The sequence below is a fragment of the Convolutriloba macropyga genome, chromosome 4 (assembly GCF_964194025.1).
Source record: "Convolutriloba macropyga chromosome 4, txConMacr16.3, whole genome shotgun sequence".
NCBI classification, from domain to species: domain Eukaryota; kingdom Metazoa; phylum Xenacoelomorpha; order Acoela; family Convolutidae; genus Convolutriloba; species Convolutriloba macropyga.
This window is the reverse complement of record NC_134471.1, coordinates 32363464-32375835: the sequence shown is the minus strand read 5'-3', so window position 1 is coordinate 32375835 and position 12372 is coordinate 32363464. Positions and strand designations below refer to the sequence as shown.

Sequence of the window (12372 nt, the reverse complement as noted above, 5' to 3'; positions counted from 1 at the left end):
AAATTTGCTGAAAGTAGACACCTCAAACTGCGGTTATGTTTGTCTAAAGCTTGAAAGAATTAGTTGATCTCCCGCTGGCTTTATAGGACTTCTGGAATTATAATTTTTCCAATTTTTTGCTAATTTAAACTCGATAATTATACAAAATGCAAAATTTCTAAAAATCTTTGTATAGAATTGATCTATTTTGCAACCCTTTCAACAACTGATCTTTTGTTACACATGAAGCAATATATGGGATCCTGATCTCACCACGGATCCTTATGAAAAATTAATTTTAAGGTTTTAAGGGGCTCGAATTTTTTTCAAAATATTTCCGCTATATTAATGTGTAATATTAATATATTTCCGCTATATTTATGTAAATTACGGACAGGAATTTCAAATCAGGGCTCAATTAATGACAAATACTACTTACAATAAACGAGACCCAACGAGATTATTTTATGGTTTCGGAGTTAAGCTCATGGTTTCAATGGCTCTGATCAATTGTTCTCCTTAGAAGTTTATGGACTTCTTGCGTTTTGTTTTCATTTCTTATACTCTTTGCGGCCCAAATATCAGTGAATTTTGAACTTTGTCATTTTACAATATTTCTCTCAATTTCGGGCCATTTTCAGTATACACAAGCAAAAACCGATAAGCTGTGAGTTATAAACTTATTTCGGTAACGGTTTTCTATTCAAATTATAGTTTCTTTGGTACTACGCGTTTTTAGGTTTTCTTATATTTTTGACCATATTTGCATTTTAAAATTTCATTTTTTTCCTTGTCGCTTTATCACCCTATTGACGAGTCCAATTAAAATAGGGATTTTGGGAAAAAACACAACGTTGGAAGAAGGCGTATCTGGATCTTTTAATTGTTTTTGTTGAAAAATTTTTGCTTTTTGGGCTGAGACACAGTTATCTCGCAAAATTTTTGGGATTTTTTATTCTGCCTATGTTGGTCTTTTTTTTCATTACTGCAGCCCACATGCCTGATAGCGATAGATTTTTAACGCCTTGGGAAGCCTTGGGAAAGCAATAGATTGCTTTCCCAAGGCTTATAACTCAACCTAGTTAAAGATTTCCCTTTTTGGCTGTTTGTTTTAATGACTTTTAATTTAATTTTAAAACTTTTTGTTGCATCTGTCTCCTTTTTGCTTTTATTTTGAGTCACTATGTAACTCAATCTCGCTCATTAGAGGTCTCAAATGATTTTAGCACTTGGTGTACGTTGTGACTGAATGCTTCGACCATTTAGTTTCATGAAAAGTTTTCGAGATTTCTATACCGATCAAATTTTTTACACATTGTTTAATGGGGGGGGGCTCGTGACTTAGTCTCATTATTAACTGTCCCAATTGGCTTCCTGTGCTGTTGTAACGTTATCCTTCGCTTTTTGTCATCCTATGTCTGTTGTAACTTTTGAGAAACTTGTTTCCAAAAGGTAAATTTGGGTCTTCAGATTTGTCTTTTTAAAATAGTTTTCGCTCGATTTGGAATTCAGTCTCTGTAAACACAGGTAACAACCCGTGTCCAGTGAGCTATAATTTAATCATTATATTGTTTTCAGCTTCAAACATTTGTTTCTCGGCTTTGTTACTACTGTTACTATAAGATTTCAAAAAATGTTAGATTTTTTTTATTTGTACTTTTCAGAGGATTTTTGGTTTCTTAATAATTTATAACAATTATCGCTGGCTTTGGCTTTGAAACTTCGTGCAGTCGAAAAATGGATAATGACATGTCTCAATTGCTTCCTATGTAGATATAAAGGAACATTATGAGGATTTCAGTTGATATCTAATGACATTAATAACTGTGAAATTAATTGTTTTCAAAAATTGAAAATTTTTTTGAACTTCGCTCCAATTTGATCTTTTTTGCCGACCTGTTAACCAGTCTCATTGGAAACAGGTCCCACATCTTTTTTGATGAAGTATAGGTTTAAATGTTTTGTTTTGGTTTTATCTGACGCGTGTTTGATTTCGTTTTTTTTTTAAGTTTGTTCGTTGTTTGATTTTTTATTGTTGTCCTTTCTAGTAGTCCTATTATGAACAACATTCATCAGCTCTCTAGCGTGGCGTTTTGTATTTCATTGTTTCTTTATTGAACGCTCTGTATGTTTTTGAAAGCTTTCTAACTCATTATTTGGTAGCCATTTAAGTCAAGAATCTAGAGGAGTTGGATCGGAACATTGTGAGTACGCACATTACCGAGCCTCTTGTTAATTTTTAAAAATCACTCATTACCAGCTTCACACGCGGTAATTATGCGTTTTCTCTATTTCACGATAATAAAGTCACAATTTCATCAGACAGAACAGTTACGTTTGGTAATTGTATCAATTCAACGTATTGTAGTTATATTGTATTTGATTTAGTGTTTCTGGAAACTTTCTTCAAAACAAATTTTTCAAAAAAAAGTTATGAATTTTTGATAAACTCTTATAATATTTTTTGAGCAAGCGTTGCGCTTAACCAGATTTGAAGAACTTTTTTAGTTGTGACTGTCTCTTCTTCTCTTACTGCAGACTTTTGAAATACTGTGAAGTGACTTACTACTGTGCAATTTATTTCATTACGACGCAGAAGTATACCCAAATTGTCACGGGCAGATATGCCCGATGCGTGTATCTCGTGTTCGTTTTTTTTATGTTAATACATTGAAAATGGAACAATATGGCGGAAATTAGCTACTTCAGCAGAAATCTGCAAAATGAGAGGGAAAATAGCAACACATGTTTGTAAAAGTGTCCTAATCCTAGCCGCGAAATACAAGTACAAACTTTATAAGCCATTTTTCGCACGGCTTGTATCACGCATATGCTCCATTTATGTATCGATTTTTCGCACGCAATGTAGATCGATTTCGCATATAATCTGCAATTAAACCTAACTTAGTTACTACTTATTTAATTAAGCCTAACTTATTACTACTAGTAGTATTTTATTACTGCTTTATCACTTTTTGTAGTACTTTATTACTACTTATTAGTACTATTTATTACTACTTATTAATTGGCCAGTCCCACATTGATATACAAAGCCTTTGATGTGCGAGGGTTTTTTCGGAAAAAATCAGTTTTGTGGTTGCATGTTTTTAAAGCACTTTAAAGCTTTGAAAGCTTCAATTAAATCTTTATTAAAGTGCTTTTTGCATGCTCAAAATGCGAGCGAATAATAGATACCTAAATTGAGCGGAAACGTGCTACAGGACTGTTCACCTACTTCTCGTTCCGAATGTTTTTTTATTTCGCAAAATTGGCGGAACCCCTTTTGCGAAAAGTAAGATACAAAGGATGTCTCCTAACTTCGTTCATTGTATATATCTAATTTTTGAGCCAATTTTACTAAGGCGGAAATTTTGGGACATATCTCTACATCGTAATGCTGAGTTGGTTTTACTTTAGTTGGCCATAGAGCTTGTTTTGAAAAAAATTCGTCTAGCAGTGGAGAATCAATTATTATTAACTTAATTATTTCAAAAAAGCGCTAAATTTGTTGGGATGTTTCTCAAAATTTTGCTCATCAAACGGTAAACTCATTTAACGATAGATTACTGCCTCTTTCATATTGAATCGTGATCTCAGATATCGAATAGACCTTGTCTGGAATGCTCGGCCCTGTGTTTTTAAGGTAGCCTGTCCATCAATTTTTTGTCTTATTATGAGCTCTTGGGCTGCCCAACTACTCAAGTTTATCTAGCAGGGGGACCTCAACTCACCCGCCAATTTCCTTTATTTTTGTTAAAGGATGTAAACGTAAAAACTCACCCCGACGACGGAAAAGCTGTGTTTAATTCGTTGCCTACGATAGCGTTTGGGTACCAGTGCCATGTGAGTGGAGTGCCAGTGTACTGTTCCCTGAAGAAGAGGAATCTGAAGAACTGGCTCATGATCCTCAGTGCATCCACTCTCCTCAGCAGTCTCATGTACAGCTGCACAACCGTATTTGGATACCTCACCTTCGGAGATCAGGTCGCTGATGACATCCTCCTTAGCTACTCCGCTGACAGCATTCCCATGACAATAGGTAGAGTAATGAACATTCAATCGCTGCTGGATCCGAAGCTCCCTTTGTGCACTGCTGCTCCTAATTTCTGAAGTTTATATGATTGAAAGAGATTCGCTGTTGGTAGGATTTGAAAAATAAATAAAGCATATACTGATTAAATGGAGCTCAAATAGTCGCTTACGAGGATTTGAAGTTAAAACGAAGCAGATCTCATTACAAAAGCTAAAGTTTTCGTGTAAGTTTTAAGATTGACTGTTATCTTGCAGACGCTTGCAAGAGGACAAACGTCCCTTTTGTAATAGCGCATCTCCCCTCTGAGAAAAGATTTTCTTAAATCGATATGCTGCACTACTAATCATTGCTCGTTGAATTTCACAATCATTTTTTCAGCACGTGTTGGTGTGATGATATCGGTGATGATGTCTTATCCCACTATACACTACTGTGGTAGGATTTGTTTGGAAGATGTGTACAGGAAAGTGATGCGCATGTCCAACCAGGAGGGCAACCAGACATGGACCAAAAGGTCAGGTTAAACACTTAATAATATTATTGATTGCGGCAGATACGTGAACGAATGAAACTGGATGACACGCTGATGCGCGAAAGTTGAATTTCGGTTTAACCAGCAATTTTTGAAATACCAAAATTGACGAGTTAAAAGCCAGGAGACCCTATTTATACATAGCCAGAAGTTGACTTCCAAAAGTTTTCGGAAGTTTCAAACTTCCCGGTTTCGTGTTTGAAGTGTATGTTACCCCTAGTTGAGAAGACCGAACAGAAACGAAGCAAGGAATGTTCGGTATGTTCGGTTTTCTCGGTAAGAAATGGTCGGCATGTTCGGTTGTTTCGGTTGGTTTCAAATGTAGGAAACTGTCGGTATGTTTGATCTGGAACATAAGAAAGCTTCGGTATGTTCGGTTATGCAAGATTCGGTATGTTCTGTCTGGAACTTAAAAAAAACTCGGTATGTTAGATTTAGCCAGAGCTGGTGTGTTTGGTTAACAGACGTAAAAAACGTCTGCTTTATTTGGTTTCATAACTGAGAAATGGTCATTATGTTTGTTTGATTTAAGTATGTTGTTAAGGAAAATTGATATACAAGAGTCTTGATGTGAAAAATGTCGAAATATTAAGTGTTCTGAAACTACATTGTTTTTCAAAACAATGTTTTTAACATTGTTTTGAAAAAAACAATTGACTTCACGCAAAGTGTTCACGCAACCTGCTTCGAAAATTGCTACACGGTTCTCGATAAACACCAGAAGTTCTTGGTGACATTCTCAGGTAGAATCTTCCACTTCTATGAAAATTGGGACATTAAAAATTTTGACTCGATTTTTCCCAAAACGTTTTGTAGAAGAAAAACATTCTTCGCTGGCTGAGGTGTTTGCCTACCCCCTTCTGAATCAATCGATCGAACCTGGCTCGAAATTTATGCCGAACAAATTCAGCAATGCGTCGAGAGACGCCCATGCTATTTTTAAGAAATATTTTCCGAATTATTCGAGTTAAAAATTGATCGGGTTTGACTATATCTGATTGGGAAAGTGAAAGATTTGAAAAGTATGTGCTACAAATTGCATGTTGGAGTTTTGTGGCTCACAGATACTTTCCAGTCGCTAAATACTTCATTGAGAGATTCAAAAAAAACTCATTAGCGAAACTAGGTCTCACTTTTATCATTATTGAAAAAGTTTACAGCAAAAAAAGGTTTTGATTATCAATAGCCGCAAAGCGATAGCTGAGGCTGTTATTGGCCTTCTCTTGGTTCTTTACGATTCAAAGAGTTTGAACTGTATTAGGGCGCTGTCTTCCCTGTCAAGATCTTAACATAATTTCAAATTGATTTTTGAAGTCAAATTGGAGTGATGATTTTTTATCACGCCAAAACAGGAAGCGAGTGGTGTTGTGGCGTAAATTTTTTTACTCTAATTTCACAGTAAAGTGAGAAAAAGGTGTTTGAACAAAAATTTACTGTCCAGCTAGCGTTAATTTTTTGTTCACATGCGGCATTTTGACTTTGCTTTTTTTGTTTTTTTTTAGTTTTTTGATCAGATTGTTTTTCTAAATGGTTTCCCAAATCCCTTCATAGTCCAATCTAGGTCTAGTTTTTTTGTTTTGTCAATGAAGATTCTTTGATCTGTAGGTCAGACTTTTCCGATGTTTTTATTTCGTCAACATTGTTTTTGTTCCGACCATATGAAGTCACGATCACCCCTTGAAATCTGCTTTTGGTTCACTCCTTCAAATGAATTGCATGCGTGATGTCACTTTTCACTATAAGCTGAGAGTGTTTTTTGTTTATTGGCGTTATTTTTGGTCACACGTGACTTACCTCACTCTCAAAAATGACATCCTCAATCTGACTTTTCTTTACTTTATAATTCAAAGAGATAAGTTCAAATGAGTGTTTGTTACTTTAACTGAACTAAACATGTTCGTAAAATACCACACCTCAGCTTTTTAAAGTTTCTGTTTGGTCTGTTTCTCATACTATCTTTTTTAGAATGCAGATCTATGAGGCTCCTGCGGCTATGTTTTGGAAATCTGCCAGCTATTATGGATAAATTTAAAAAAAATGATTTCAATTCTAAACAATTACGGTTCTTCGTCTGAAAACATCAGATTTGCATTTGTGAAGAGTTTCGAGTTTCATGAATTCAGGAAACGTTACTGTAGCCGAGAAGAGGTGCAAATGTGTTTCTTCTTAAGGGCAAAACAACTCTTAAAAAATCCAAAAATGTTGCGACTCTCTGTTCGCTTGATTTCTGACAGCTGTTAAATTGACCGCGTTTGTTAAGTCTTATTCAGAACGACATGAAACTTTTTCTACATCTTTTTAGTTTAGGTTTTGGAATTTTCATTCTGTCTTTTCTCAAGCAAAGATTATTTACATCATCAATAATACTACTACAAATGTCAAGAACATTCAGTTTCTTTTGTAAAATATGAGAATAAGACTTTAGTTACCTGTTCCCACCTTAATTCACTGCACATTTGGAAAGCACGCAAATCTGCTGCATTTGATGAAACTGTTTTTTTCTAACTGCTGTACAACTTTCCCTTAAATCTCGCTACAATGGCAGTGTGCACACTTGCTCAGTCACAACGAACAAAAATTTTGCCTGCACAACAATAAGTGCTCGAAAATGGGGATGAAATTTGTTTCTTTTGCGATCGAAGTCGTTGGATGCACGGGCTGTTTGTTTCCTTTAGTTAATTTCTACAATCCTTATCAATCACCGCTCTTTGGGGATACCAAGAATGCTATCAGCAAGAGCTGTATAATTTTCCGCTTGACATTCTCGCTCAACCAGCGAGCAGATTGTTTGAAACATTTTTACCTGACGCGTGGGGCTGTTTATAACTGATACACAAACTTTTTGTCACCTAATGAGCGGGTGGATAAAATTAACTGACCATTGAAGTGCAACATAACGGACGAAAAATGGAAAAAGAAGATAGATAGCATTCTGTCCTGCATTAAAATTTTGAAGAGAAGTCGATCGAGTGTAAAGTCAATATATGGCATTAATAGGCTGTAATTAAACTCTGTAATTATATTCTTTAAAGTGCTTCCGAACGAATTCCGCGTTACCAAAAATTTTAACTATTTGCCTTTTCAAAAAAAAATATTTAAACTATGAAAAAATTGAAATCTATTTTGGTAATGAGATGTGTAGCTTGCAGTTGAGCTTACGTCAAGCAATTGAAAAGTAAGTGCTAGGAAGGAACGACACACGCATAACAATAAGGTTATTTTAGACATATTCCTCAGTTGCGTAGAAGAGAATCTCATCTACAAATCGAACCGACTTGATGACCAGATGGGTGAGAGAGAGAAGAAATATGCAAACTAAAATGCATACGATTGTTTTTTGCTGAAAAGGAAGAATATCAGAACGGGTTATTGATGCTTTAATGGGTTGTGCTTCGTCGAATTAATGATATTAGCATTGAATATTTTTTAAAGACCAATTTTTAAGGAGTTTTTTGAATCTGTCAAAAAATTCCACTGGAAACTTGATTCAAAATATTCTGCAGAAGATTTTGCGTAGCGCAACAAAAAAAATGTTCCACCGCATGGAACAATTCTTTTAGTTGCAACGCCTTGAATGAATTTTGAAATTTTGCCAATCAATATAAACTTATCTCCACTTTAGTTTTGAAAATCTAAACGTAATCCGATTTAGTTTCTACTCCAATTTTTAGAAGACAAATTTTCTTGTAACTTAAACTTTACAAACATACCTAACGTATGTATCGATCGTTTGTATGGTTGACATTTTTTAATCAGCCACGATCGAGCATTCTCTACGATTTGTTGAATTTAGGTACTTCATTTATCATATTGTTATTTAGAATTGCATTCGCGTAGAGCGCGTAGTCAATTTATAAATTACCGTTCAAAAAATATTGGAATTAATTTCAATGTAACTTAGTTTGGTGAAATGTCATCGAACTTGAAGGTGATTAAGGTTAAGATCATGGGGACGCTCTTGAAAAATCATCCTCGGCGGGATTCGATCCCTCGACATCTGGAGTAGAAGTCCAGCGCGCTATCCACTGCTCTGCGAGGACATAAATTTGAAGTTTTTTTCCTGCTCCGGTGAAAGAATCAGTTCCTCTTGTTTTGAGTGCAATCTTTTGCATTTTCCTGTTTTTATTCAGTAATCTTCATCAACAATAAACAGTCTATCAACGCCGGTGTGCCAATGACAGTATTGAAAAAAGTTTTCCGAAGCTCGCTGAAGTTTGGTGACTCCGAGCGTTGGAATTTTTTTTAACTGCTGTCATTGGCGTAGCGGCTTTAATAGACTGTTTTTCAAAAGCCGCCCTCATCTCAGCCGGCTATTATAGCACTCCTAATATTAACGACTCGAAGAGGAGTATTGGAGAAGTCTTTTTTACAATTCAAAGTATTTGAATTGTATTGGGGCGCTGTCTTTTTTTTAAAGATCTGTTCACATATTTTCATGATTTTCGAAGTCAAATTGGAGTAGTGATTTTGGTCACGCTGAAATTGGAAGTGGAGCGAAATAGCGAGTGGTTTTGCGGCGTGAACTTTTTTCACTCTAGTTTTAAAGTAGAGTGAGAAAACGGTGTTTGAACAAAAATTCGCTTTCTCGCAAGTGGTTTTTTGTTCACATGCGGCAATTTCACATTAATTTTTACTGTTTTTTTAATTTTTTTGGATCGAATTATTTTTCTAACTGGTTTTCCCAATCCATTCATATTCCGTTCTAGGTCTAGTTTTCTGTTTAGTCAATGAAAGTTCTTTGAATTGTACGTCAGGACTTCTCCTGCTATGTTTTTTTAATCAATTTTAATGAAGTGAATTTTGAAGCAGGAAATGAAACGCGTGAAAAAATTTGGAGTGATTTTGATGCTTAGCAAAAGTGAAGAGCAGAGCGAAAAGAGAGTGGTTTTTGTTCATACCGCTGTTTTTGAGAGAGAAAAAATTGTGTAAAAGAATTTTCTCTAAGCGAACGATATTTTTTTGTTCACGTGGGCTTTTAAAGGCAGTTTTTTGCAACTTTTGTTGGTTATGAGGTTTGATTATCATATTGTGTTATTTATAGGCTTTTTTGAAGAGAAGTGAAAGTTTCAATTATTTTATTTGAGTTTAATGCTATTTTGGAGGTTTTTGATCAGTTTTGCTGATTTTTAGACGAATTTTAATGATTTTTTTTACTATTTCTTGTTTTAATGCTTTAAAGGGGATTTGAATGGAAGCTTGTTACTTAAAGAATATTCAGATGCCAATTGGTTGAAGTTTTCTTGTTATAAAACTTTTTTTCTTAGGAAATATGACAGAAAAATTGGGAAATTTTCAATCATTTTTCTGATTTTTCTTCCAGTTTCTTTTTTTTTAATCTGAGACAAGTTTCTAATATGACTTGCACATTGTTTTGCGAGCATTTCATTGCTCTAATTGCAAAAGAATTTTATCTAGTCTTTCTAACTTTTTTGTTCAAACTGTTTTTGAATGCCGTTTCTATTCTTCTTCAAATTTTTTATTGCATTTGTGGAGGTTCAGGGTTCACAATAGTTCTTCTAGTTGTTTAGTCATAAGTATGAGCAATTTTCTCCTTCGAGTCGTTTCCGGAATTCTTCCGGTTATTTTTTTTCTTCGAACAAAAAAAATGTTTCGCTTTACCTCTTTTTGCCGCTTTTTCAACATTTTGCATGAAATCGTTTTGATTTCTCTAGACTATTTTCTCTCTTCTTTCCTTCTGCTAAAAGTGATTTTGAACATCAGTTGCTCAGCAAAGCAATTCAAATTGAATAGATACAGAATAAAAAAGTGAAGTCAGAAATAGAAACGGGATAAACCCATAAAGCCCAATTTTAGATGCCCGCTATTTGAACCTCGTTCCTATAAGTCTTAGTTACCTTTCTCTAATGCTTATTGGTATTGATAGTACCACCTGTAGCCTCTCTCTAAGAAACAGAAGAATGTTCAACTACGAAATGCCATCAAAATAAATCGGACTTGAAAAATGTTTTTGTACAAAATTTTTTTAAATATCTTCGTTTCTTTCAATCCCCATCATGCTGGTTGGAATCAACGGCAGCTATTTTTCGGAATCAGCCGTGTATAATTTTTGTTGTTGAAGATTACATACAAAATAGGAAACCGCAACAAATTGCACTGAAAACAATAAGAACTGTTTCTTTCCCCGGAATAGGAATTTTTTCAAATTTATTGTCATGTCCTCGTAGAGCAGTGGATACTGCGCTGGAAATCTAATGCAGAGGACGCTTGTTCGAATCAAGCCAATGATGGTTTTTCGAGAGCGTCCCCGTGATTGATTTTAATCTCAATCACCTTCAATTATTAAACACTAAACATATGTTTAAACAATATTTGAAAAGGCTAATTTGTTAAAATGGCATCGCCGGCGTATTTTTCGCTTCAGATCTTAACTTTTGTTTAACATTCGGTCGTGTTCAATCAGAATTGTATTTGAAACTATACATTTCAGGCGGAACTCTGTTAATACGCGCAGGGATTGACAAAAATGAACAAAAATGTATCCAGATTTTTAAATGAAAAATTGATGAAATGTTGCAGGTACTACATACAGACGGTGTCGTGGTTTGTGCTATCTCTACTTGGTGCTCTCTTCATTCCTGGAATAAGTAAAGTTCTCAACTTAATTGGTGCTTTTGCTGCATTCTTCATCCTTGGCTTCCCCGGATTGTGCATTCTCAGGTGAGATTTTTTGTAGGAAATGGAAAACATGTGTACCACTTCGAGTGCGTCAAACTTTCTGACTACTCTTGTTGTCCCGACCCACTGACCCACTTTAGTGGCGGAAGAAATAAATACTGAAACGCATTTTTTTCGTCCAGTCAACTTTGGCGGATCGATAGATTCATCATAGAGGGTTGTGAGTGTGTATCATTTATAAAGTCCGTCCAGCGTAGAATATATAACTAAAAATATTTTTTTTTTCATTTTTGAATTTTTAACAGAGTTATCAAGGTTTAAATACGCAATTTGTTGCCAATTTTGCCAAAAATATGTGAAAATTTTGTATATGAAATATTTTGTTGAACTGTTTGATCCAAATTTTCAAATTTTTTACTTTTTTTAAATCAAAATTGGAACGAAGTAAGCTTCTCAGTCCACAGGAAATTGTTTTACTGATTTCCCTTGATAGCTAATTTTTTTTATGACTCAAATGCTTTGACAAAAATTTACCTGTTTTTATATTTGTTTATTTATTACTAAGTACAGGTCACATATCAATTTTTTTGTTGATCACGAAGAGCAAAAGAGAACAAACATATCGAATGTTTTTGTGCATTGCTGATTGCTTTAATGGCTTCGATACCGAAATTTTGTATGATAATTTTTGCATAACTTCTGGTCTTTACGGCTTCCTATAAACGAAAAAAGGAGCCTATTTACTGATTTCAGTTGAGAGCTAAACTTTTCATGTCTTTGGAATCAAATGTTTTAAAAGAATTCATAGACTTTTTGCAATTGGCTGTTCTTCCAGGAGATTATGGTTTTAATAACAGATTGGACACCGTTTTGCGGCAAACTTTTATAGAATTTTTATGTTTTTCGTCTAAACGTGTCTTATGTTTTGTGGATGAGCAACGACTTATTCTGGATAATGACCGTTCTCATGGGTCCAATACAGCAGGTTGCACGACATGTCTATTGACAGGTCTCATGGGTCCTCTAATGTGGCATTACTTACCCTTCTAAGTGATTTTCGTTGGAAGCAATTTTTTATTCATAGACCAAATGTTTTTGATCCGAATGCGAGAATTTTTTGAAAGGTTGCTGTTTCTTCCTCATTTGGTAGACAATTAAGCCGAAATAGTGGATAATTGGCGTCGGAAAACTA

The 12372-nt window shown here is 34.8% G+C and overlaps 1 protein-coding gene across 2 annotated transcripts in view; it reads left to right on the top strand.

The window, feature by feature from the left end:
• Positions 1-11355, top strand: part of LOC142337624 (sodium-coupled neutral amino acid transporter 7-like) — a 64749-nt gene extending 53394 nt beyond the window's left edge. The window contains exons 6-8 of one of the 2 annotated variants that reach the window (XM_075386992.1): positions 3739-4018; positions 4391-4526; positions 11082-11355. In XM_075386992.1, coding sequence (XP_075243107.1) covers positions 3739-4018; positions 4391-4526; positions 11082-11226 — 561 coding nt within the window. In that variant the 3' untranslated portion in view covers positions 11227-11355. The remainder of the gene's footprint in view (positions 1-3738; positions 4019-4390; positions 4527-11081) is intronic. The other variant, XM_075386991.1, reaches the window with a different exon arrangement.
• The last annotated feature ends 1017 nt before the right edge of the window (positions 11356-12372 follow it).